General features: G+C 43.4%; 3 protein-coding genes across 6 annotated transcripts in view; 2 read left to right on the top strand and 1 right to left on the bottom strand.

The window, feature by feature from the left end:
- slc4a5b (solute carrier family 4 member 5b) overlaps positions 1–13,288 on the top strand; it is a 49,583-nt gene extending 36,295 nt beyond the window's left edge. For both annotated transcript variants that reach the window (XM_042059769.1, XM_042059770.1), the window contains exons 16-28: positions 267–538; positions 1,201–1,232; positions 1,915–2,106; positions 2,411–2,524; positions 3,556–3,669; positions 4,000–4,161; positions 4,689–4,867; positions 5,632–5,704; positions 6,011–6,079; positions 6,233–6,406; positions 7,753–7,923; positions 8,832–8,949; positions 12,398–13,288. In XM_042059769.1, the coding sequence (XP_041915703.1) occupies positions 267–538; positions 1,201–1,232; positions 1,915–2,106; positions 2,411–2,524; positions 3,556–3,669; positions 4,000–4,161; positions 4,689–4,867; positions 5,632–5,704; positions 6,011–6,079; positions 6,233–6,406; positions 7,753–7,923; positions 8,832–8,949; positions 12,398–12,414 (1,687 nt within the window). In that variant the 3' untranslated portion in view covers positions 12,415–13,288. The remainder of the gene's footprint in view (positions 1–266; positions 539–1,200; positions 1,233–1,914; positions 2,107–2,410; positions 2,525–3,555; positions 3,670–3,999; positions 4,162–4,688; positions 4,868–5,631; positions 5,705–6,010; positions 6,080–6,232; positions 6,407–7,752; positions 7,924–8,831; positions 8,950–12,397) is intronic.
- A 417-nt stretch (positions 13,289–13,705) lies between these two features.
- On the top strand, positions 13,706–23,390 carry vps37bb (VPS37B subunit of ESCRT-I b). Of its 3 annotated transcripts, XR_006021505.1 has the most exons (5): positions 13,706–13,888; positions 17,509–17,680; positions 21,025–21,107; positions 21,557–22,323; positions 23,201–23,390. XR_006021505.1 is itself a non-coding variant. In XM_042059079.1 (4 exons), exons 1-4 carry the CDS (start codon positions 13,775–13,777, stop codon positions 21,980–21,982), a joined length of 795 nt encoding a protein of 264 aa, XP_041915013.1. In that variant the 5' UTR covers positions 13,706–13,774; the 3' UTR covers positions 21,983–23,390. The 3 variants fall into 3 exon arrangements, 2 of the variants coding, with proteins under 2 accessions (XP_041915013.1, XP_041915014.1); XM_042059079.1 differs by having other exon boundaries at positions 21,557–23,390; XM_042059080.1 differs by lacking the exon at positions 13,706–13,888 and adding an exon at positions 13,964–14,109 and having other exon boundaries at positions 21,557–23,390.
- Positions 23,391–23,726: 336 nt separating this feature from the next.
- tuba7l (tubulin, alpha 7 like) lies at positions 23,727–26,142 on the bottom strand. Its single transcript, XM_042059077.1, has 6 exons — positions 25,990–26,142; positions 25,437–25,659; positions 25,189–25,337; positions 24,948–25,100; positions 24,176–24,703; positions 23,727–24,077 (listed from the first exon to the last, which is right to left on the bottom strand). Exons 1-6 carry the CDS (start codon positions 25,990–25,992, stop codon positions 23,781–23,783), a joined length of 1,353 nt encoding a protein of 450 aa, XP_041915011.1. The 5' UTR covers positions 25,993–26,142; the 3' UTR covers positions 23,727–23,780.
- Positions 26,143–26,192: the final 50 nt, after the last annotated feature.

Here is a 26,192-nt window from a genome sequence, read left to right as displayed (position 1 = left end):
CGGCCGTCTCCCGGCTTTGCCACGGTTTTCTCACGGCTGTCTAACGGCTGTGTCACAACTGTCTCATGGCTGCCCCCCTCAGGTCAAACAGCATTGGCTGCATTAAGCTGCGTGTGGATCAGCCTGCACTCATTTCAGTGCCTGTTCATTGAATTGATAGAATTGTATTTAGTGCTGTCCACTTATCATACAATTGCCAATTGGCAATTGCTTGTCTCACAAGTGTCTCCCTCTCCTGTCTCCCCCTCTCCTCCCCGTCCTCTCAGGTCAAACAGCATCGACTACATGGAGCTGCGCCTGTGGATCGGTCTGCACTCGTGCTTCCAGTGTCTGATCCTGGTGGCGACGGACGCCAGCTTTATCATCAAGTACATGACGCGCTTCACCGAGGAGGGCTTCTCCAGCCTCATCTCCTTCATTTTCATCTCCGACGCCATCAAGAAGATGGCGGGCTCCTTCAAGTACTACCCCATCAACCGCGGCTTCAAGCCCGACTACGTCACCACCTACAAGTGCGAGTGCTTGGCGCCGGATCAGAGTGAGTACACGTTTCCACTAGGGACAAAAGACCTTTTGTTTGGAGGGAGGGAGGGATTTGGGGGAGATCATTTTGGAGAACCATGAGGTAGTTTTTCAGATATTTGGAGATGTTGCCATAGATCAGTTATTAGGAACATTCAGCATTCAGAAATCATGAGTAAATAAGGAATATAGTAAACAAGTAAATAAGATGTGTGCAGGAAAAATAAATGTATGCACTGTATTATAAGCCTGCCTCTTGTGCTTTGTATGTGAAAATAGTGAAGCAATTGGGTACCAAATAGTTATTTAACTTCTGCAGGTATGGGGAAAGTGGTGAAAGCAAAGGGAATTTATATTAATTAAATGGAAAATGATAGCTACCTGTCAGCTTATAAAGGAGTTATGCATATGCTGTATTTGTTTTGAATGAGATCTGTGCAGATATCTGACGACTGTAATTGATTTGTCATGTCTGTTTCTGCTGCACTCTCCCTGGCTGCTGTTTGATCTGAGTGAGTACGACCTAATCTTATCTAAAATCATACAGTATATTAGTATATGTTCAGTCCATTCCCATGTCCCCAATTAGTTTCTTTCTTCATCTCTTTCTGATTTCCTTTCGCTCTCTTGTCTCTTGTGATTTGAACAGTGGCCCCTGTGTGATGGGAAACTCTCCAGTTCCTCTGGGTCCTGATAACATGACTGAGTTGGTGAGTGGTTTAGGTCCTGGGGAGCAGCCCGAACTCTGGGCCGAATCTGGCCCTGATCTCAGCCAGATGAGGGCCAAATTCGGTGCACAGTCAGCTGTGTTAAGGGCTCATTACTTGTTACTGTTGACCAGTGAATCTGTTTTTACTCTCTAACGATAATAGACCTGTATATAAATAATAGACCTGTTTCACGGCAGTAATTCTCACATGAAATAAATAGTAGGGTAAATAAAATAAATAATAGTAAATAATTTGATAAAAAAAATAAATAATAGTAACAGTGTTACTAAATACGTTAATGAAGTCTCTGTTCAATTTAAGTGTAGAAGAATCAGAACTTTAATTACTGTAATTAAAGTCATTAGTAACACCTGGGCCTGCCATATGTTTTATGTCAAAAATGGCTGCTGTGAAAAAGGTCCATTGAATCTTGAATATTGAATCAGAGGCCCTCTATACATATAAACACACATATATACAGTATATAGTGTATAGTATTTAACTATGGATATGATTATAAAGTGCTGTTGTCCTTGACTGCTCCACGGGCTCTGGGGTCGCGTTGTTGTGTGCCAGGCCATTTTTATTCTCTTGTTGTCTTCCCACTGTGTCTCTGCTGACCGCTGCTGACCGCTGCTGACCCGTTACTTGTTTGTGGGCAACTCTGTCGCGGGCGCCGCAGTATAACATGACAGGTCTGGACTGGAGCCAGCTCAGTAAGAAGGAGTGTCTGAAGTACGGCGGCGACCTGGTGGGCAAGGCCTGCAAGTACGTGCCGGACCTGGCCCTCATGTCCTTCATCCTGTTCTTCGGCACCTACTCCATGACCGTCTCGCTCAAGAAGTTCAAGACCAGCCGCTACTTCCCTACCAAGGTTCGGGAACAGGGGGAGTGGGGGGGGGGGGGGGGGGGGGGGCAAACTGCAGAGCCAGACCCGACGGCTTGGTTTGGGTTGAGATGTGGGGTGAGAAGGGGTTGGGTGTTTCCATTCATGGTCCATCTCTGTGAATCCTTGTCCTTCTCCCTTTATTGGACCCTTGAGATTGCTGTTGTCACTGGGCTAGATGGCGCCCTGATGTGGCCCTGATCAGGCCGGTGTTGAGTAGCTGCATATCCCCCCCACCTCTCCTCTCCTCTCCTCCCCTCTCCTCTCCTCTCCTCTGGGTGTGTTGTTGTAGGTGCGCTCCCTGGTTGGGGATTTCGCCATCATCATCTCCATCCTGGTGTTCTGTGGCCTGGACTGCCTGCTGTCCCTGGAGACTCCCAAACTGCATGTCCCCACAGAGATCAAGGTCCTCTATCTGTCCCCGTTTACTCTGGTCTGACCATGACTTCTACCTCCTCTCTCCCTGTCTATGCTGGTTTGACCTCTGACCTTTGTCTCCTCTCTCCCTATCTATGCTGGTCTGACCATGACCTCTACCTCCTCTCTCCCTGTCTATGCTGGTTTGACCTCTGACCTTTGTCTCCTCTCTCCCTATCTATGCTGGTCTGACCATGACCTCTATCTGCTAGTCTGACCTCTGACCTTTGTCTCCTCTCTCCCTATCTATGCTGGTCTGACCATGACCTCTATCTCCTCTCTCCCTGTCTATGCTGGTCTGACCTCTGACCTTTGTCTCCTTTCTCCCTATCTATGCTGGTCTGACCTCTGACCTTTGTCTCCTCTCTCCCTGTCTATTCTGGTCCAACCAGCCTATCTTCTTCCTCCTCCCCTGTGTCTCTCAGGGGTTGCTGGTGTGAACCCACCCAGACCCCCCCTTCTGAACCCCCCCAGACCCCACCCCCCTTCTGTTCTACTGCATGCTGTGCATCTTCCTCCTTGTTCTCCCTCTGAAATCTTCAATGGTGCAGCACAGAGTTTGGACTGTATACCAAGTGTGCAAATGTCAAGTGTATCTTGTTCCCTTGTTTGCATCATTTTTGCATATGCCAGACCATATTGCCACATTGCCTTGGAAAAATTTGAACACTATGGTATCTGTTTATCAGAGCTCTCAGAGTGACAGACGGTCTGTACATCCATGTATACATTTTATTTTTTTAAATTTTATTTACCAGAGAGTGATCCATCATAAATCATTTAAGCAAAAATTAGTTAAATTTGCTAAGGTCATCTATAATGGATTCTGCTGCCTTTTTTCAACATGCATTAATACCACAAATCAGGTAGTGTGAACAGGTTCAGTGATAACTCCTGATTATGCACACTAATATCTTTTCTTTTCTGTTCTTTTTTTCTTTTTCTTGTCTTTTGTCCTCTGCTTTTCTCTGCGTTCGACCATGACCTCTCCACACATTTCACCTGTGTCTGTGTGTGTAGCTTCGTAAGCTCATCAGTGATTTTTCCATCTTCATGTCAATCATGACGTTCGTGGGCCTTGACATGCTCATGGGCCTAGGTACGCCTAAGCTAATCGTTCCCACAGAGTTTAAGGTACGTGACAGCAAGCTCCTGCTTGACATGCATGATTGATGATTCAGATTCTGCTTGATTTGGTTTGCTAGAATAGTATCTCTCTTCCATCCATGGATACTGTATTAGTAAAGTACTAAGTAAACATTACATGTTTTATGCATCAGATGTCTGTCATTCAGGGAGATTTCCAAATTAGAAAGCGGTAGAATGCACTGTACACACTGTATAGGTTAGCTAGTGTGATTTTATAAATGAACTCGTTATGTGGGAAAAGTGGAAATAAAACAAGTCTATGGGGCAAATTGAGTAAGGATAGTTGCCCCTCTGCCCCCCTTGCTGCACCTGTAGCCCACAAGGTCAGACCGCGGATGGATTGTCATGCCCTTTGGGAAGAACCCATGGTGGGTATACCTGGCCAGCGCCGTCCCTGCGCTGTTGGTCACCATCCTCATCTTCATGGACCAGCAGATCAGTGCTGTCATCGTCAACCGCAAAGAGAACAAACTTAAGGTAAAGAATAACGGCAGGTGGTCGTCTTTTGGATCTTCTGCAGTCCGCTTTTCACCTGTGTTCTGTTCTCTGTGTCTGAGTCTGGTATGTGTTACTGCTGCTTGTCCTTGTTGTCTTTGTTGTCTTGTGCACTTTCTGCTCTTTTTCTCTCTGAGAGACTGAAGGACAGTTTTGTTTTTGTTCGTGTTTTGTCTTTTTAGCAAACTTTCTTTGTCAGTGCATGGCTGTGTCTTTCTCATCATTTTTCACACCTCTCTGTGACAGTACTAGTAGGTCTGCAGTTATCACTGAGACTTTTTCTGTGTGTGGGATTTGTCTTTTTTCTGTCTGTCTGTCTGTCTGTCTGTTTCTTACTCATCTGACCATCTGTCTCTCTGTCTCACTCCCTCACCCTCCATGAGAACCATCTGGATGTGGTCTGGGTTTGTCCTTGTCTGTCTGTCTCTCTGTGTCCCATCTAACCACCTGTCCCCCTCTCTGCACCCCCCCCTTACACACACACACACACACACTCCTCTCTGAGACAGAAGGGCTGTGGTTACCACCTGGACTTGTTCTGGGTGGGCATCCTGATGGCCGTCTGCTCCTTCCTGGGGTTGCCATGGTACGTGGCTGCCACCGTTATCTCCATCGCCCACATCGACTCCCTGAAGATGGAGAGCGAATCGAGCGCACCAGGCGAGCAGCCACAGTTCCTGGGAGTTCGGTAAGACAGCCCAGTTAATCACTGGAAATATACAAAACCAGCAGGGAAATAGAGCAGGCATACTGTACTGTAGAATGGCAAGGGGATAATAGTTATTGTACATAGTACCGTCAGTGGAATAGAGGATGCTGTAGAATGGCTTGGAGAACAGTTATTGTAAATAGCTCAATGTAATAAATCAATGAGTGGAATAAGCTTACTGTAGAATGGCTGGGGGACAGAAGTTATTGTGAATAGCACTACGGAATACCGGTAAGTTTATCAGTGGAATAGTGCTGTATAATGACAACAGAACAAATAAATACATTAAATAAATGAATGAATTAATATATACATAGACTTAGACTTAGAAAACTTTAATGTCCCTGAGACGCAATTTGTTTTACAGTACAGTCATGTTGACACATAATCCACAACACAAACATTGAACCAGGCATCTACAGCACTATTTATCTAACACATAACATACACACATCAATAAATAGAATACCGTAAAAAGGAGTATATTGCACTTCCCTAAAAGGCCTAATGTCATAAATAAATAAAACTAAAACTACTGCACAGTACTTCACATATATTCCTCCTGTCATACCCCTCCCCACATCTTATTTAATTCGGTTATTGCCATGGGAATGAATGCACTGCACTGTTGGGGAAACTCATGATGTTGCTTTTTGTTTGTACAAAAGGAACAGAGGGTGAGGGTGACACTAGTGTTTGTGTTGCGGAGGTAACTCATGGTGTTGTTTTTTGTTTGTACACAGGGAACAGAGGGTGACGGGGATACTGGTGTTTGTATTGACCGGAGTCTCCATATTCCTTGCTCCCATACTTCAGGTGTGTCCACAACCGAAACACTTGCTGCTCTTACATAAAATAATACCATTCAATAACATTCACTTAGAATTAACTTCAGCATAATAATAGCTTCAGAATAATTATGGTTAAGAATTACTAGGAGCTAAAATAATCTGCCATGTTATGATCTAGCAGCTGTGACTTTAACAGTAACCCTACAGGATGACTTGGTAGTTGTATGCACCGCACTCTGTGACTGTAAGAGTAACTCTACAGGATGACTTGGTAGTTGTATGCACTGCACTCTGTGATATTGGTGTCCTTTTGTTTGTGCTTGTCTATCAGTATATTCCCATGCCTGTTCTCTATGGAGTTTTCCTGTATATGGGGGTGGCATCTCTAAATGGCATTCAGGTACATATAATTCAATCAGAGACAGGATGTGTGTGTGTGTGTGTGTGATGGATGAATGAATGAGGCTGCCTACATGAATTATTGTAAATGTACTGCGGTGTGTATTTGCAATAAATGTGCACATTAATCCTGCTGTGTTTTGTTGGCGCTCAGTTCTGGGAGAGGATTAAGTTGTACCTCATGCCAGCCAAGCACCAGCCAGACTTCACCTTCTTGCGGCACGTGCCCCTGCGCCGGGTCCATCTCTTCACCCTGGTGCAGATCACCTGCCTGGCCGTGCTCTGGATCCTCAAATCCACCATGGCTGCCATCATCTTCCCAGTCATGGTGAGCAACATGGCTGTGTCTGTCTGACTCTCTGTCTGTTTATCTATCTGTCTGTCTGATTCTCGGTCTGTCTGTCTGTCTGACTATCTTTCTGTCTGTCTGTCTGTCTGACAGAAATAGAAAGACTGTCTCATATCTGTGAACATGTCAGACAGTCTAGGTCTGTCTGCCTGTGTGTATGCCATCCGTGTTATACATGTATTTATCTATCAAGATGAGATATGACCAGAGATGATAGGTGGTATGGATCCCTATCAGAGTGGACTGTGTCTCTGTCTGGAAAAGAGTCCACTGTATGTGCAGTCATGGTGGCTAATCTGGCTGTGTGGGCCAGGGAGGAGCTTCACCCAGCCCTCCGTCCAATAGGGACACATTGGACATTCAAGGTATTCAAGGTATTCAAGGAAGTTTATTGTCACATGCATATAGTTACTGGAAGTAAGAAATGCAGTGAAATTATGTCTGGTGTCAGCCTATTTGTGCATTAATGGGGGGGGGGGGGGGGGTAAAGAGTGCAGTAGAAGAGGGGTTTAGTAGATTAAGTGGCAAGGGCTGCATAAAAAAGGTGGGGGAGGATTGGGATTGGGTGGGGGGCACCAACAAGGAGCATTGCTTTATGAGTGTCTCTGAACTAGATGGTTACATTTCCGGTCATGGATCATGGTCTCCATCTTTTTCAAAGGATATTACTGTATATTCTCAGGGAACCCTGTCTGGGGACCCAGTCTGTTATTGGCTGTTATATTGCAAGTCATGTACCAATGTTGTTTTTCTGAGAACCATTATATGGGAGTGGTGATCATTATGCTTAGCCACCTTCTGCTGTTGTATCATTTAGTGGTGTTATTGATTCAGTGTTCTCCCTGTGAGACTGAGACAGAGAGAGAGGCCTGTCAGGGTGTGGTTTATGAGAGTATTATTAATTGATATTGTGTGTGTTTTTTGAGTTTCTCAAAATTCTCACAAGAATCTCACAAGGTTAAAGGAGAGAAGGATAAATTGAATCAGAGATGTGTCAGGTATTTGAAAACATGTACAGTATTCATGGAAAAAAAAAGATTGTGTTGGAAACTCCTGAGGGCAAATGTCCAGATAATTACTATTGTGAGTAACTGACCCAAAGTGTAAAATAATAATAATAAAAAAACATTTGAAAAGTCAAAAACTAGTATACATCGCACACTGGAGGGCATATTTTGCTGATTTTATTTGGCGTGAACCATGCGTTTCGCATTTTGCTTCATCAGGTTTAAAAAAACATTTTTAAAAAAGAAAAGGATTTGTGTCATGTTCATCTTATACTACATGTCGGCGATGGTACTTGTAAATGTTTGTGCTTCCATCAGATCCTGGGGCTGATGGTGGTGCGGAAGCTTCTGGACTACATGTTCTCCCAGCACGACTTGGCCTGGCTGGACGACATCCTGCCCGAGAAGGACAAGAAGAAAGCGGAGGAGAAGAAGAAAAAGAAGGACAAGAAGAAGGGCAAAGCTGCGCAGCACGACAGCGACGAGGAGGTGAGTCCAGCCCGCCAGCCCGGACAGGTCATTGCCTCAGGGCTACAGCTAACACACTAGCACTTCAGCTAGCCTAGCTAGCCCCTTAAACAGCTTAATATCCACCCACACCTACTCTGTGTTGTAAATCAACGTAGCATCCCCCAAAGCACTAGCCCCTTTAGCAGGTTAGCATCCACCCACACCCATTGTGTGTTGTAAAGAGGTGTAGCACTATTGAACCTGTACATGCTCTGTTGTTGGTGTTTGTTTGTGTGTGTGTGTGTGTGTGTAGCTGTCATTAATCATTATTATTAATATCTCTCTCCTTCTACCCCACAGTGTTGCTGATAAGGCACTGTATAACCATTACTATCTGTCTGTATGTGTATGTGTACCCCTCACTTCCTGTTTCCCAGAATTCCTTTGTCCTCCCTTGATTAGTGTCTGTTTGGCTTGCTTACTGCCGCGTGCTTGGATTTACCCAAGTCGAGTTACAGTAACCTGATTCCATTGAGCTCTCTCCACACTGTCATTTTCCCCATTGTGTGTGGTGATCTGGGACTGTGGCTCAGTGTACGTGTGTGAGTGTGTGTGTGTGTGTGTGAGAGAGAGAGAGCGTGCTTGTGTGTGTGTATGTGTGTGTGTGTGAGAGAGAGAGCGTGCTTGTGTGTGTGTGCATGTCTGTGTGTGTTTTGTGCATGGAAATATATGTATGCAATGTATACTTGCTTTGTGTTCCTCGTTGGGTATGATTGTGGTGGGCGTGTGTGTGTGTGTTTGTGTGTGTCCATGTGTTGGCGCATGCATTCATTTGTGTGTTTGATGTGGTTGTTCATGTAAATCCTCGCTCTGGTCTGTAATGCATGCTGTCTGGTTGATTATGAGTACCCTTCCTTTTGACCCCCCCACCCCCCAACCACCCCAAGGCAAAGTGTCCCAAAGATACCCCTCCCTCTGTGAAGATTCCCATGGAAACTATGGCTCCACCCGTTGACCCCACTTCTAGCCCCGCCTCTCCTCCCTCTGACCCTCCCAGCTCTTACTGTGAGTAAACAAGTACAGTACAAGACCCCTCCCCTGAACCCCACCCACCTAGACCAGAAACCACACCCATTTAGACCCAAGCCACACCCATCTAAGTCCACTGTGCAAAGACTGAACATACAGTAAAGTAACTGTGCTTCATAGGAAATGATATATCACAGCCGTTTCAGATTACCAAGGAACTCCATGTAGTCATAATTTCACTTTGTGCATCAACGAGATTTGACTCACAAATGTTTTGGGAAAACAATGGTGTACAAAAATATACTTGTGAATGAGTTTTGATTTTGAATACACAAATGTCTTGATTATTTGCCATTGGTGGTCTTCAAAATAAATTGATTCAGACAGTCAAGCGAATCATTTTGTCACTTGCTGTATGTTTAGTTGTGATTCAGAATAGAGAATACAGAATAGAATTGAGAACAGACACGACCATGAACTCACTGACTTACTTTGTGTTTCTCTCTGTTTTTCTTCTTTTCTTTTCCTCCCTTTCTTTTTCACTTTTGTTTCTCTTTTCTCTTTTCTGTTCTTGTGCACTATCCAATGTGTGTGCATGATTCTGTGTGTGTGTGTGTGTGTGTGTGTGTGTAGAAGTATCAGGCTTGTTCCCCCGATGATGCCGAACTGGACCGCAGGTACTGTGTGCTCAAACTGCACGTGCCCTACAGCGACCTCTTGAACCCAACCAACAAGTCAACAGACTGGGGAGCGTATAGCGAGATTGACACCAGCCACAGACACTAACACACACATACCCACACACACACACACATCCAAATATACACGTGCATCCACACAGAAAAACGAACAGACTGAGGACCACAAATATAGCTCCACACCAGACACAGACATTTCCACATATACACACACACACACACACACACACACACACACACACAACCGACAGACTGGGGTACGTACAGCCAGTTCAAAACCAGCCACTGACATTAGTGCACACACATGCACACACACACACGTGCTCACACTCCCGAACATCTAACAGATTGAGGAGCATACAGCCAGCTCGACACCAGACAGACATTAGCGTGCATGTACACACACTCACAGACACATCGAAACACACATTAGCACCACACACACATACACACACACACACACACACACACACACACACACACACACACACACACAGTCTCACAGGTATGTGGAACATCTAAAAGTGCGCACAAGCACAAGTTGTGATAACCATAGGCCTTACACCAAACTCACATCTTTGAGGTGCACCCAAATTAATTTGTGTTACAACCTGTACAATATTTCCTATACCTCAGCAGTACTGCTTGAGTTAGCACAGTGTTCTGAGTGCAGACTGCCTCTTAGTCACGGCACTTGGTGTGAAGTGTTGCTCTGGCTACACAAACAGATTGGAGTTTCTGTTGTTATTCGAGTAGTGCAGATATACTTTTCACTTTAATGTCATCATCATGATGTTTTGTATTTGCACTGTATATGCTAAAGTGATCAGTAGTCTCAAGAGCAAATTTCACAGTTACACTGAGTAGGAATCTTACTGTAGAAACACATAGATATTTAGAGGATGTCTAGATTGTGGTAAAATATCTGATATGGTATTAAACTTTACAAACACAGTACAAGGACAGAAGGTGTTTTTGTACTGTGATGTGTATAACTTTAATCAAACCTGCAGTAATTAGTACAGTAATCTTTGTACAGTCCTCAAATAGGAAATTTCAAAAATTATTTCATTTGTCCTTATATCTGGCATTTTAATGTAAATAATGTTCAAAATGCTAAAAAAAAAACTGTCATGTAAGTCTCGGAAGAATAAGCCTGCTTCTTTCAGTCATAAACTAAAGGATTCTTTTGAAATAGAAAAAAATAGTGGACTATGGGCATTTTAGAGAAATAAGAGGGATGTTGGTGAAAGTGTAACAGTGATATCTGATAACTCCAGTTGTGGAACACTCCCTTTCTGAGTGTTCTGTCTTCAGTGTTCTGTCTTCCGGCCCCTGAAAGCAATGCAGAGTCCTTTGGGTTTTCTTTCGTATCTATAAGTATGTATTCATCTGTTTGTTGGTATTGTTTGTTTCTTTGTTTTTTGTATATACAAATATTTGAAATAGTTCATTGTTTGCCTCAAATTGTGAACCAAAGTAGTATACCTAAGCAGAAGTAACACCATTAAAGATCAAACTTCTAACTGAGGTTTTGGAGAGTGTTATTTGAAGCTTTTTTGACTTGAATTCAGACCGAACTTCCCGACCTCAAATGTTGTGGGCGGGACTAAGTTCGGAATGGCACCCAGGCTAGTCCTTCCCTGGTGTCTGACTGCTTTCACTGCTGAGTCCCTGAGTCCCTGTTGCCCCTTCTGCCCCTGCTACCTGCATCTTCCCCACTGTACTCCCCCATGTCTTCCTTCCGGCAGCAGGTGACCTGGGACCAGGTTCGGACCACAGTGGGCCTGGATCAGCCAGAGCTGACCCAGATCACCGGCTAGGTCCGGCCCAGGTCCGCCTGCTGTCTGGATTCTCCTGTGAATGGGACTGGCTGGCTCTCAGTCATGTCTATCCTGCATTGCTTCTCAGGGATTGTGAGGGTGACCGAAGATCACAACAGTAAGGTCATAACTTCAGGTCACAACAGCAAGGTCATAACTTCAAGGTCACAACAGTAAGGTCATAACTTCAGGTCACAACAGCAAGGTCATAACTTCAGGTAACAACAGCAAAAATGTTTCAAGATGGCTGTGACTGTGCCAAACACCTAACACCCAGAGTGAGTCCCTGGTCAGTGTATTTGCACATTGAATGGAAACGACTGGTTAAAAAAATGTCGACTGGGGCTAATCACCCTTGGTGCAGAGAAAATATATAAAAAGCTTACTGTAGCAATCTATTCTTTTCAAATGGTAGATAATATTTGTGATATGTAAGTTTGCATTAGTGAGTACCTTTGGTTTTAGTTGTGTACAGTATGGATTTCTTCCCAGTGTTCAGTGGTGACGTGGAATTGAGCTCCCACCTGCACTCTTTCTCTCTGTCTAATGAAACCATGCTCTTCTCTTTTTTCCCCTCTGACTGCTGTTTGGTTCTCCCTTCTGGCTTCTGCACTCTTGCAATGTGTGTACATGTGTGTGTGTGCTCCACACTCACAAGAGAGTGTGTATTCTCTTGTGTGTGTGGGTTAATGCCTGCGGGTGCACAGGAGAACGGGTGGCAGTGAGGGAGTGTGGGTAGGTGTCTCCTAAGAAAGTGTGAGCACAGAGTGAGTAAGAGAAAGAAAGAGAATGAGACAGGGAAAGACAGAGAGAACGAGAGAGAGAGAGAGAGAGAGAGAGATAGGAGCTGGTCATGAAAGGGAGACACAGAAATAGAAAGACAGTGAGAGAGAAGGAGAGAGAGAGCGAAAGAAAGAGAGAGTGCATGAGTTGTAATGTTGGCTTGCTGCTGCTGTTCCCCAGTGTCACCCTGCACCTGAAGATCTCCTGCCCCCCCTCCCCGGTCCAGAGCCCCCCTGCCGTCCACCAGCAGGCCTTCTGCCCCCTGCCTCAGGTCAGGATTCAGGTGGACTCGGACTACGAGGACTCCGACCCTCCTCGTCTGCCTCACCTTCATCATCAGCATCATCCTCACCCTCTTCTTCATCCTCACAGGGGCTGGGACCTGGACTATGGCACCCAGTTGTAATCTCTTGAGAGACACCAGACATCTCTCTTGAGAGTGTGTATCATTCACAATCCAACAGGAACACGCTATCCACAACTGCTGTAACTAGGAGACAGAGAGAGAGAAAGAATGGTCAGAATGATAAGTCTCCCTTTTAATGCATTTAATGGTGGTAGCTGCCCAGTGATGCTTTTGGGAAACATCTAGGCCTGGTGTCCAAAAAGCATGGCTAAAGGAGCTTTCAGAGAAAGAGAGAGGGAAAATGATCTGTTCCATTGTCATCGGGTGTTTGGATTGCGGTGTCAGAAGTGTCGACAATGCTATGCTTCTTAGAGATCATGTTTGATGGCAGGACTTCATCATACTCACATATGAAGGATAACAAAATGATCTTAGTACTGACACATACAGATGACTACATAATAAGCACACAAATGGTGACAATTTAATTTGTAATTTTGTTTGTATTGGACTTTCTAGGTTATTTTTTTTCTTTTAATGATGATTTACGTCCAGTATTAAAGGAGCAACCAAATGTTTAATCGAAATAAATAGCAAAACACTATTGTACGTGAACATATTTTTCTTTCTGCTATCTCAGCTTTTGCTCATAAATCATTAGTGTGTGTATTATTAAACGGTGTCAAAGCAGTTGAATGAATGAGTGTGCATAAGGCTGTGTGATTGAGAGACAATGTAATTAAAAAATGTAAAGATAAAATTGCATGTAATATAATAAAAATGTATTTAATCTAAAACTTAAGTATGATTTTCTATGTAAAGGTAATCTGTAGATCTTTTATCACCATGGTGAGACTGAAGTTATTTGGTGGTGGACCTCAGCCTTTTCCTCTTATATAGCCTCACTACTTACTACCATTATTTTACTGCAGAATAATCAGGCATTGGCCAGTTACGCATGGCATTCATATCCAACAAATCCCCTTTTTAAAAATGTGTTTTCTTATAGATATTTTTATAAACCCAAATACAAGACATGACATCAAACAAAATATCCTAAATCTCCACTCCACTGTGTGTACATTTACGTCATCCTGAGTCGCTCTCTGATTTGCCAGAAATGTGGGATAGCTCGAGCTCCACTTCCGGCCGAAGAAACTATTCGCTTCCCTTTTCTATCAAGAGGGATACAAGCAGAGGGCAGCCCAATCATGGGGGAAATAGCTACATTCACAGAAATATTCCGCTCTTACACCATGTCGCAGTTAAACGAATTGTTGGAAGATGATGAGAAGCTTAACAAAATTGTCACGGAAATGGACGAGGTGAGTCATTTACGTTTGAAAACATGTAAACAAATCATGGAGCAAATCGGAGCTTCTCAGCAAATCTCCATTGACAAGTCTGTTGTGGTTGTTAGAGAGCGGAGGAAGGCCCTTTGTGTTGATTCTCAGTCCATATCTTACATTTGCCCCAATGATTTAAATACCACAATCAACACTTGAAAAGAGAAACATGGTCAGCGTAGTCTCTTTTGTTTCAAATGGTAAGTTATGTGAACTATTATTGTTCTATCTATTATCGGTACAAACTGGCTATTGGTTCGTGGTTGATAGCTTGACAGTTCCGTCTTTGTTGTTTTCATAACTGCGTTGACATGTCAAACTCAGTCTTTTCGAAACATTTTTGCTATAACCCAAAGCCACGATATGTAGCTAGGCTAGGCTATATGGCTGTGCTAGATTGATTGTTGATTATGCCTTAAAGCCTATTCTTGTCACATACAGTTGCAGCCTAGTCATGTTTAGGCCCAGCATTCAGAAAATTCTGTAGCCGAGATTCACAGTTGTTAGGTTATTTTTGGTAAGGGGACAGCTTTTTTTCAACGCGAAATGAAATACATGATCATGAAAATCAGAAACAGACTACTCCCTTGGCTCCTTTTATGTTGACAGATGATTAACGCAGAGCTGTTTTGTAGTTCTTCTTTGTGTAAAACCCAGATGCTCCTTGCATATTAGGAAACAAATGTAAGAGTTGATTAACACACCGGACTGCTGAGCAAGCTGCCCACTGTGCGAGGCGGAGGGGAGGTTGACCGTCATGTTGCTCTTGTGGAGTAGAACTGAGAAGTCTTGACATAATGTCGGCCAGTTATCGCCTTTTTTGTTTTAAATCTGCTGTTTGTGAATGGTAGGCAATTGCTTCAGGATCTCTATGTTGACTTTGTTAGACATGTCTGAGGCTATGTTTAGACACTACCGTAGTCTATTTGATCCTGCATGCAAATTGTGGCCCAACAACAGGTGCATTTAGTACAGGTGAGTATATTTCCATGTCGTTAGCTGTTCCACCGCTTTTATAGAGGACAGAAAAGTCCTAGTAGGACGCTTTTTGGGTTAAACGCGCAGGTTTTGCTTCGTCTTGGCCGAGCGTCCAAACGAATCCTGTAAACGCACTGCCCGAAACCGCACTTTTTTGAAACCTGGTCCCAGGGTGGAAAAATCTGAAACCGTAGCCCCAGTGAGTTAGTTTGGACGGCGAAACCGCATAGCCTACTTGTGTATTGATGATGTCATCGCCACACCTCAGCTGCCCTGGACTTCTCTGTCTTTAGTTAACTCCCATTTATTTTCAGCACTTTGGGCAAAAGCATCTGCCAAGAACCACAACTATACCATATGAAATAGATCCTGAACCTTGGCAGAAGGCAGCAAGCTGCACAGTGGACAGTGTATAGAAATTATGTTCTGGAAGCTTGAACCCAGAAATACAATTAGGCCTACATTGTAAGGCATTGGATGTATCCACTTTAATATAAGATTATCATGTAGTTTCAAATTCATTAAATAAATTAAAAGGAAGCCATTAATATTGCAAGATTTTAAGCTCTTAGAAAGTCTAACTTCTGTTGAATCCAGAACTTGCATCGCATGGGTTATCAGCTCATAAAACCAGTAGTGTGAAGATAAATTAAATGCATGTAAATACAGGAGTGTTCTCTATTGTTTGTGCGTGTTTATGTTTAAGTTTAAGTTTATAGTTCTTAGCAGCAGACACTTTTGTCCAAAGCAACTTCCAATAACATCAGTAAACATTACATTAACATTAAAATGAACAGTTGAAAGTAGTAACATAGCCTACATGAAATAAGTACAACAACATTTGATTCTATATTTCTATGGGAATGGAATTCCCTGTTATTGTGGGGGTGTGTTTGCTTGAGAAGAAGAGATGTTGATCTGAATGGCTAAGATGGCAGGGCAACCGGCTCTTCACCGTGTACAGAACAACATGTGTTGCTAAGAGCAGGATGACATGTAGTGCCCCTGAACAGAGGCTTAGCGAGCGATGCTTGGTTATGTATGGACTCATGCACATCGGGTGAACGTGCATTAGTCTGTGACCCAGTTTCTGTACGCTGAAGTACAACAATGAAACATAGAGGGATTCAGTGAAACAGTAACATTATCATGATGGTAGATGGTTTTTTGCATGTGGTACGGCGTTGATTTTTTTTCAGACGCTGTTCCTGTGCGTGTCATTTTCAATTGATAAGACCTCATCTGTTTACAGTGTGCCTATTTAATCACATGTGACTAAAATTGATGACCTCATTCCCTTAATCCCTGTTTCCAATGTGTGAATGTGTCAGGGGACTATCACGGTCTATCTGTCTAATCCGTCGGCTGTCACTGAGCGTTTTATCAGGGACAATATTAGTGGTTGTAGCTAAATGCAGTCCAGTTTTCCCTCCTGCAAACGTCTGTGCTGAGTTAGGAGCTGCATCTAGAGTAAAACACTCTGTCCCAAGTCAAAGAGAATGTGCCCTTTGCACTGGTTTTGCCACAAACCAGTTTCAATAATCATTTACTGTGGTTCCAAGCAGATGGCTGTCACAGGTGACTAAACCACATAAACAGTAGCCCATTTTTTTTATCATGTTTTAGCGCAGGAGTTCTCTATATTTCGCTTTACCTCTGCACTTTTGCCAACTCCCCTGCCTGCTATGTAGTGTCCCAGCTGATGAGCCGCAGACTCCTCATCATTCCTCTGATTTAATCAGCCGTACGCAGACTTGTAGGGCTGGATGGACGACAACATGCTGGGACTGCCAGGCCACTGATCCGTAGCAGATAGGCTGCGTCCTGCCCTGCGTCCACTCCGGAGTTTGCCGCCCAGATGGACATCGCTAATTAATCCTCCATCCATTTTTGAGTTGGAAATATTATGGTTACTGTTTACTTATGGTTGAGCAAAACAAAAGTAAAAGCAGTTCTACAGGAAGTGCAATGGCTATCTCCGGCCTTCCCACCGCATGTAAGATAATTACAACATGGATTCCAGTTTCTTCCAGTAGCAGCAACTGGAATCCATGCATTTCCACTGAATTATTTTTGGAATCTGATCCCTTATCATACCTGTTCATTCTTACTCGTTGCTCGACTCATCGTGACTAAATTCAAGATGGCTGCAAACGCTAAACTTCGTGAAGATACTGTCTGTATAAATCGTCTTGTAAGTAAACTACCAGTGCTTTTTCAAAGTTCTCAATGTCTCGTTTTAAATGTCAGGGCCCTCGGAAGTCTACCAATGAAGTGTGGAGATACATTGAGCCTCGTAAATGGGTGTAAAACAGTGATTTATTTGCATGGCTAGCCCGATGCCGAAGCAGCACTATTGAAAAAGCTGTTGGTAGCATCGGCTAACTAGCGCCAGATTTTGGAGTACAGGGGACAAGCCGAGATGGGCTATGAGACATACGTTCACACTCGGTATCATGTTTCAATACACTTTAGGTCAATATCACACCGGAATTCTCCTTTAAAACAGGTGCTGTTTCCTGTGTTATGGTGTCTGAAATGGGTGCTGTTTTCTGTGTCCTAGCGCTTTAAATGGCTCCTATTTCCTGTGTTGTCTGAAAGGTCCACTTCTGTCCCCTCAGATGTTGGAGGTCCAGCAGAGTAAGGAGATGACGCTGGCCAGCAATCGCAGCTTGGCCGAGCAGAACCTCCTCCTCCAGCCCGACCTGGACCACCAGAAGAACCAGCTCACCAAACGCTACAGGCACTTACAGGAGCTCTATGAGGCCTATCAGCTGCGCAAGTCCACACTAGGTAAGCCACACACACACACACATACACATACATACACACACATGGATACACACGCGCACACACACACGCGCACACACACACGCGCACACACACACACACAAAAACGTCCCAGTCTGTAACTCATGTCATCTCATCATTAAAAAGTGGTGTAAAGTCATAAGGTACAGTGACTATCCAAACATACCGTCAAATAGACAATAGACAAAACAATAGACATCATTGTAGTGGTTTGACCAAGAATATAACAAAGGATGAAAACAAAGAGCAGGCATAGGGAATTTGTTGCATGTGTTCCATGGCACTACTTTGGCAATACTCTTCTGTGGAAACTTTTCAGAATTTGGAGAGAGAGACAGAGAGGTAGGGAGGGTTTTGTGTGTGTTTACCCTGGTGTGTGTATTTGGGATGTCCCTGGGGCTACGTCTCTCTCTGTGTCATCCTCACACACAGCCGCACAACTTGTTCCGCCAGTTTCTACTTTGACCCTCAATCTCCTCTGTTCCAGCACTCTCCTTCTCTCTCCCTCTCTCTCTCTCTCTCTCTCTCTCTCCATCCCCCTTTGTCCCAAACTCCTCTCTCTATCTGTCTCTTCTCTCTCTCTTTCTTTCTCTACTCCAGTCCTCTGTACCTCTGCAGTCCCAGCCCCCCTGTAGTGCTGTGTGTGAGCCTGGGCTGATGGGATTATCATTCTCAGATGTGGACTTGAGTACTCTGATCTGTGGGAGATGCACACTGAGCCTTATCGCACTAAGCTGTGGCCATTCTGATCCCCTGAGGGACTCTGGCAAGTGTAGTCTAGGGGCTTCATCGGAATTTTCCTCTGTTTTTTATAATTATAAGTATATATACTCTTTTGATCCCGTGATCCTCTGCATTTATCCCAATCCGTGAATTAGTGAAACACACTTAGCACACAGTAAACACACAGCGAGGTGAAGCACACACTAATCCCAGCACAGTGAGCTGCCTGCAACAACAGCGCGCTCGGGGAGCAGTGAGGGTTTAGGTGCCTTGCTCAAGGGCACTTTGGCCGTGCCTACTGGTCGGGGTTCGAACCGGCAACCCTCCGGTAACAAGTCCGAAGCGCTAACCAGCTGCCCCATTTTTGACTAATTTGTCATCAGATGAGCTCAATTCTTAGCTGATCGTATCAAATCAGTCTGCACCCATATGATCTGTATTTTATAGATGGTGGAAGTACTTATAAGTACATAAAGAGGGACATCCTAAAGATATGACACGGATGGCAGATCAAAGCATCCATTACAAAGTAAAAACACTGTTCTAGATCTGTTCTAGAACACCCATTTGTTCTCGTCCAACGTTAGAGCCTCTTGAAACATAAACAATACGTGCTTATACTTCTCTCAGACTGTCAGACACTAGTCTTGTGAGTATACTGTAGTAGAAAAGCCTGCCTGTCACCACAAAGGCTTACAAGCTAAGTGCCCGAAGCCAAGTGCCATTACACCTGCCCCCTCCCCCATTCCGAAGAAGTCCAGTGCAGTTCAGTGTAACCTTGTAGCCATGACACCATGATGGTTTCCCCTAAAGAGCAGGGTGCGTTCAAATTCCTTGAACAGAGGCAGAACGTTCGTGGCAAACATGTTTGTATGAGCAGACAAATCTGAACAATTTTGTGTAAACTTTCCATCATGGACCACAGCAGCAGTATAGGTAGCAGAGTGTTTTCCTTCTATGTCACTCTCTAGGAGACATCTTTGCGTCCGGCTCCCCTGCAACTTTTGCAAGGCAAAGCAGTTTTCTCCCAGACAGGCAGACTAGAATGAAGCTGGCAAGCAGATGTTGACTGGAATGAACCAGGCCTAGTACTCAACTCCACTGAGTTGTTTCAGATGTAACAGATTTTTGCAATTACATTTCTGATATAGACATTTCATTGTCTTTGAGCAGTGTTATTCATTGACCATCATTGCAAATAGACATTGTCCCATCAAGTGGTTGGTTAAAGGTTCTCGCAGCACGGTTGGGTGATGTCACTTCTGTTGACGTTTCAAACAAAACAGAGAGCTAGCTCGCCCCTACCTCCCGTGCAACTTAAACTCTCCTGAACGCGCATCTCGTCTGTGATTGGCTTGAACAGTTTGTTATTTGTTGTTGGCTAGACCAGGCTATTTTTGTTGCTGTTTTCGGAGCCTGAGCTGTCCACAAGGACCACATTTTGTTTTTACAGTGTATTCATGGGATAGGCAGCTAGCAGATCATGAGGAGGTGCATAACAAGTAACTGCATAACAAGTCTTACAGAACCTTTAAGTCTGTTTATCTGCAATTATCCTGTTAACATGTAAGGTCTACCAGTGAAAAAATACTGGTATTCTTCCATATGCACTCAATATATTGCTTAAATTGCTTTAGCCACTTAAACAATTCCTGAACTAATTAACACTAGGTTGTGAAATTATTCATATTAATTGATTTGTCAATTATCACTTTCATTGATTATGAAAACATCATAATCAAAAGGTAATGATTAGTTGGTTGTATTCCGTTTTGCAAAAATGTTTTTGTTTTGTATTGAGTTATAAATCCATCATACCCCTTTGCTTTATACTGGTAACTGCTGTATGCAAGATCGTTTTGGCATATATTTGTATTGTTTTTCAGTTGAATTATATTTTAAAGAAAATAAATAAATACATTTTAATCTAGTTATTTTCCGTAAGGTTAGAAAATGGATGTTTATAAAATCATTGAGTACTCAATAGTGTTCAATAATCGTGATCTCAATGTTCTCAAAATAATCATGATTATGATTTTTGTCATCACCGAGCTGACCCAGTGAACACAGCAGATATTTAACCTTTCAGTCACAGACTAAAGGCCAACGCCCACTGGCGGCGTCTGACAATGTGAAAGTTTATAACTCCATTACTTTTAACAGAGCAAAGCCCCCTGGTGGTGTATAATGCGCATCAATCCCAAAGTTTAGAAAATTGTTCTCTCTCTCTTGAGCGTTAAATCCATAGACACGAATGTCACCGCCAGCGGATGTTGGCTGTAACAATGTCCATGGCGAGCATTCATGGTTCTTTAAGAATGACATAGTATTGACTGCATTAACTTAAAGACGGACAAGGCAATAGCTGTGTGGTCTCTTATTTATTTGGAAAAGAAATCACAGCAGAAGGAAATGCGTTATATAATAAGGTGCAGGGTCTTATGTAGCATGCTTAGCACCATTCCAGTTTTGTACATAATCTAGAAGTGGAAATGAGCCAGGATCGATAAGACAGCACTGTCAGTTTATTCTACCTGTATATTATTTTATTCCTGTGCAAACATGTCGAACATTACCTGATATCACTCTGTCTGTGTTCCCAGACCATAATTCAGGAAACGGCTCACTGGACACACTGCTGGCTCTGCTGCAGGCCGAGGGAGCCAAGATTGAGGAGGAAACTGAGGTAAACAAACACACGCACACACTCTTACGCACGGCACGCGCTTGATAACCACTGACGGGGGATAATGTCCTGCTTGCAATGTATTTACTAGATATCAGTCGGATATTCCTGCCTCTGTAATACCCTGCCATTTCACATATCTATCATAGAATAAGTAATAAGTAAATAAGTAAAACTGTTTTTAGAACATTGGAATTGCATGGCAAATGGTATATGGTATAGAGATACGCTGTATAGGGGTACACTGTATCTCTATCCTGCATTTTGTATCCTGCATTTTGTATTTTTATACGTATGCAGTATCCATGCAGTACTGTTACCATGTGGAATACTGGCAGCGGGAATAGTTGGTGGGCACAGGTCCTAGTTCCAGTGGCATACACTACAGTTCCAGTGGCATACAGTACACTATGGTGACATCTGTTTGCCTTTTGTATTTGATGGTGCAGAACATAGCGGACTCGTTCCTGGATAACGAGATGCCTCTGGACTCCTTCATCGACGACTACCAGAGCAAGAGGAAGCTGGCGCACCTGCGACGCGTGAAAATCGACAAGCTACGGGAGATGGTTCTGAAGGGCCCCTCCGCCTCTCTGCCCCCGAGCTCCGCCACACACACTCCCACACAGCCCCTGGCCCCAGAGCCCTCCTCCCCCTTCTTCGGTTACACCAACGGCTCCCCTGTGCCCCTCCCTAGACGGGGCGCCCTGCCCAACCCCCCGCCGCCAGCCCAGATGGGCCCTCAGCTGCCGTACCCCATGGCCCCGTACCCCATGCCAAGCTACCCCAGCCCCGTGTTCCAACCGTACCCAGCATCACACCCACAGAGGCCCACTCCAGGCTTGCCACCCAGGACTGGCTTTATACTGCAGTGAGGTGGAGGAAGGGCGGTCTCCTGCTGCAACCCTGTATTTCAGAAATACATAACTGAAGCATATGTCAGAAAGCACTTTGATTGAACATATTATGTACTCTTCTTGGGGAGGTTTAGGGGGTGGGGGATTATGGTGTTTTAATAATGTCGTCACTGCAAAGATTTTTTCTTTTCATCTAGCTAGCCATCTATCCTGTGTCAGTGATGAAGGCGTAAATTGAATTGAATGAAGTTGAGTAAGATCTTTATCCCTCTTTTATGGAAGACAAAAGGATTCACCCGTTAACAGGATTATCTTGATCATTTTGATCTGAATGCATTGTTAACAGCATGAAAAAATAGGTAAGATGTATGTTTTGGGTTTTTTTGTTCTCTTAAAATAACTCCAATGACTGACTAGCTTGAAAGTGATTGCTTGGTGTTGCTCCTTCAGTTGTGACTTGTTTATGCAAACTGAAATGTTAAACTGTGTTCTTTGGTATTCACAGAGAAACTGTTTCCTCTCATTACGAGATTTACACTTTTTGTTTTTACTGGAAGGTTGGATTATTTACTAGTCCTCCCCCTTCTTTTGCTCTTAGTTTAGTTATGCCATACAAGCATAAGAAATGTAGAAACAGCCAACAGATTTATAACTGGACCTACTGTATGTTAAAATGAAGGTGCTCAATTGATCATCCTAGACTCATAGGATAATTAGATATCATTGCCATAGAAACCTCATAATTTTTTTTTTAACATAGGAAAAACTGTGATACATCACAGCAATATTATAACTCAGTGAATACATGAACTAAATTTGATTAGTTAGTTGATACTCCTCAATCTTGTATACCTTGACACTCCTACCTGGATGTTAGTAATGACTCGACTATCTTTATGCTCAAAAAGAACGCTGTTCAGTTTGAGTTTAAACGATGTTTACATCATATACTGAACTGTAGGCCTAGAACCACTGGCGGTTATGGCATTATTTTATAGTCAGAAAATGATTTTACAACTAATTAGAAATTCTTGTTTACCTTGTGAGTTACTTCAGGCTAAGATATAATCACAAGTCAGTAAAACAGAATGATGTGCCTTGTAGTTCAGTTTAAGTGTGTGGGATAATTAATTACAAGAGAAATCTGTAAAATGGTCCGTGCCCATTTTGTATTTCTGTTGAAGAAACTGCTGGTGCTTTTCAGTTACAGGAACTCTTTATTTTCTGTAAATACAGGTAACCCATGCCCTAGTAGAGGATGTCCGGTCCAATGATCTACAAAGCCTTCTGCAGCTCGTTTCATTCTGTAACATAGTTCCTCTGCACTCCTTATGTGAAGACTATAATAATGAAGTGAAAACGGGTGGTGGACTGTGCTAGTTACCTCCTATTTTTACTGCTAATCAATAAAAAAGCATTTTATAAAGTCCTTTGTCATCATTTGTGTTACTTGGATGAATATATGCATGACAGACCGTAGTTTAGCCAGTGGTTTGTTCCCCTCTACTGGACATTTGAACTTTGACCTTGGCTACTTAGAACAAAAACATCTGGCACACATTTACCGTATGGGGTGATGTTACATAAGATAAACACATTAATCTAAATTAAGTTATTCCTTTTTACATTCGTTTTTCTACAATCTTAGATGGTTACATTTTATCCAATGTATATAAAACCTCAAAAGCAAGAAATACTATTTATGACCATGCTTTATTGAAACGTGTTTAAATGTCATATAACAAGTAACCAAGAGACGAGATGAAAATCAAAGAAATTTATTGACAGAATATGATTGCAGGAGTGATAAGTGTGTTTAATACTCCTCTCCTTCCTCAGCCTCTCCCTCCACAGAATCGACGCCAACCTCCTCGTAGTCCTTCTCCAGCGCAGCCAGATCCTCACGGGCCTCAGAGAACTCTCCCTCCTCCATGCCCTCTCCCACGTACCAGTGCACGAAGGCGCGCTTTGCGTACATCAGGTCGAACTTGTGGTCCAGACGGGCCCAGGCCTCGGCAATGGCAGTGGTGTTGCTCAACATGCATACGGCCCTCTGCACCTTGGCCAGGTCACCACCAGGCACCACAGTGGGAGGCTGGTAGTTGATGCCCACCTGTAAATGTGATCAGTGAAAAACAATCAGCACACACTTGATGCAACAGTTGTGGCATTTAAAAACCAAAAAAAATCTTTAACTGTGTGAGGGGTTACCTTGAAGCCAGTGGGGCACCAGTCCACAAACTGGATGGTCCTCTTAGTTTTGATGGTGGCGATGGCGGCGTTGACGTCCTTGGGCACCACATCTCCACGATACAGCATGCAGCAGGCCATGTACTTGCCATGACGAGGGTCACACTTCACCATCTGGTTGGCTGGCTCAAAGCAAGCGTTGGTGATCTCTGCCACAGACAACTGCTCATGGTAGGCCTTCTCAGCAGAGATGACAGGCGCATAGGTGACCAGGGGGAAGTGGATGCGGGGGTAGGGCACCAGGTTGGTCTGGAACTCCGTCAGGTCCACATTCAGGGCACCATCGAAGCGAAGAGATGCGGTGATGGAGGAGACGATCTGGCCGATCAGCCTGTTCAGGTTGGTGTAGGTGGGGCGCTCAATGTCCAGGTTACGTCTGCAGATGTCATAAATGGCCTCATTGTCCACCATGAAGGCACAGTCTGAGTGCTCCAGGGTGGTGTGGGTGGTTAGGATGGAGTTGTAGGGCTCCACAACAGCTGTAGAAACCTGAAAAATGATGGATGAGTGGAGACAACAGTGAGCAGTATGAATTCACAGTACAAATCTTCATAATCATAAATAACTACAACCTTAACAATCATCTACTGTAAATCAACTACATTAATATTATACAAGATTAAAAAAATGACTGTGAAAAGTATTGTGAATATGTTACTTTTCACTCAAGCATGTTATAATAACATTCTAAAAACATTGCAAATCGTTTAAGCGTGTGGCAAGTTCATCCTACCTGGGGAGCAGGATAAATGGCAAACTCAAGTTTGGACTTCTTGCCATAATCCACAGACAACCTTTCCATCAGTAAAGAGGCAAAGCCAGATCCAGTCCCACCACCAAAGCTGTGGAAGATGAGGAAGCCCTGGAGTCCAGTACACTGATCAGACTGTAGGATGACAAATCACTGAAGAGAGTGAGCAAATAACTTCAAATGACAATTCACAGAATTCGATTCAGAATATCTCATATCTTACCAGTTTACGGACACGGTCCAGCACCAGGTCGACGATTTCTTTACCAATGGTGTAGTGGCCTCTGGCATAGTTGTTAGCAGCATCCTCCTTCCCTGTGATGAGCTGCTCAGGATGAAACAGCTGACGGTAGGTGCCAGTGCGCACCTCATCTGCAAACACACATCCACTTTAAATCCAGCAATTCTGTACTGAACAATCTATTCTAGCTTTTCTAGACCTTGCTTTGAAATGTCGAAACTATTTCTTACCTACAACAGTTGGCTCAAGGTCAACAAAAACAGCTCGGGGCACATGCTTTCCTGCTCCAGTCTCACTGAAGAAGGTGTTGAATGAATCGTCTCCTCCTCCGATGGTTTTATCGCTAGGCATTTGGCCATCTGGCTGGATCCCATGCTCCAGACAGTAGAGCTCCCAGCATGCGTTCCCAATCTGAACTCCAGCCTGACCCACGTGGATAGAGATGCACTCACGCTGCAAAAAAAAGTAAACTGTTGTTCAAGTTACAGACATCAATACTTAAAAAAAAAATAAAAGTAACGTTAATGCAAAAAAAATAAAAAAATAAATAGATTTGCTTTATAAGTTGTACTACTTACAGTTACAGATAGTCGGTTAACTTGTTGTTGTGCTACATTAGCTTGGCTAATTATGGCGACAGTTGACATTCAACATTTAGGCTAACGTTAGCTAATCACTTAACTAGCTAACTTAGCTTAGCTATCTTTACATTAACTTTAGAGGTCATGACACTTAACATTCATTCATTCCAACAAAAGTCTATATGGAAAATTGATAACTTACCATTTTGTTTTGTTATATATTTCAACACAATGATAACAGCAAAAGCAAAACTTTGAAACTTATTTTCTCCTCTATTTCTTTGGCTTTGCAACGCTCAGTAGTTGACTGCCAAAATAACTGAAATTTCAACGTGTGCAAAGTTTATATATGACAGGCAAGTTATAGACCCACCCATCTTGTATCTGATTGGTTGTGTATTCATA

This window comes from Alosa sapidissima, chromosome 13 (assembly GCF_018492685.1).
Source record: "Alosa sapidissima isolate fAloSap1 chromosome 13, fAloSap1.pri, whole genome shotgun sequence".
NCBI classification, from domain to species: domain Eukaryota; kingdom Metazoa; phylum Chordata; class Actinopteri; order Clupeiformes; family Clupeidae; genus Alosa; species Alosa sapidissima.
This window is presented reverse-complemented; position numbering and strand designations above follow the sequence as displayed.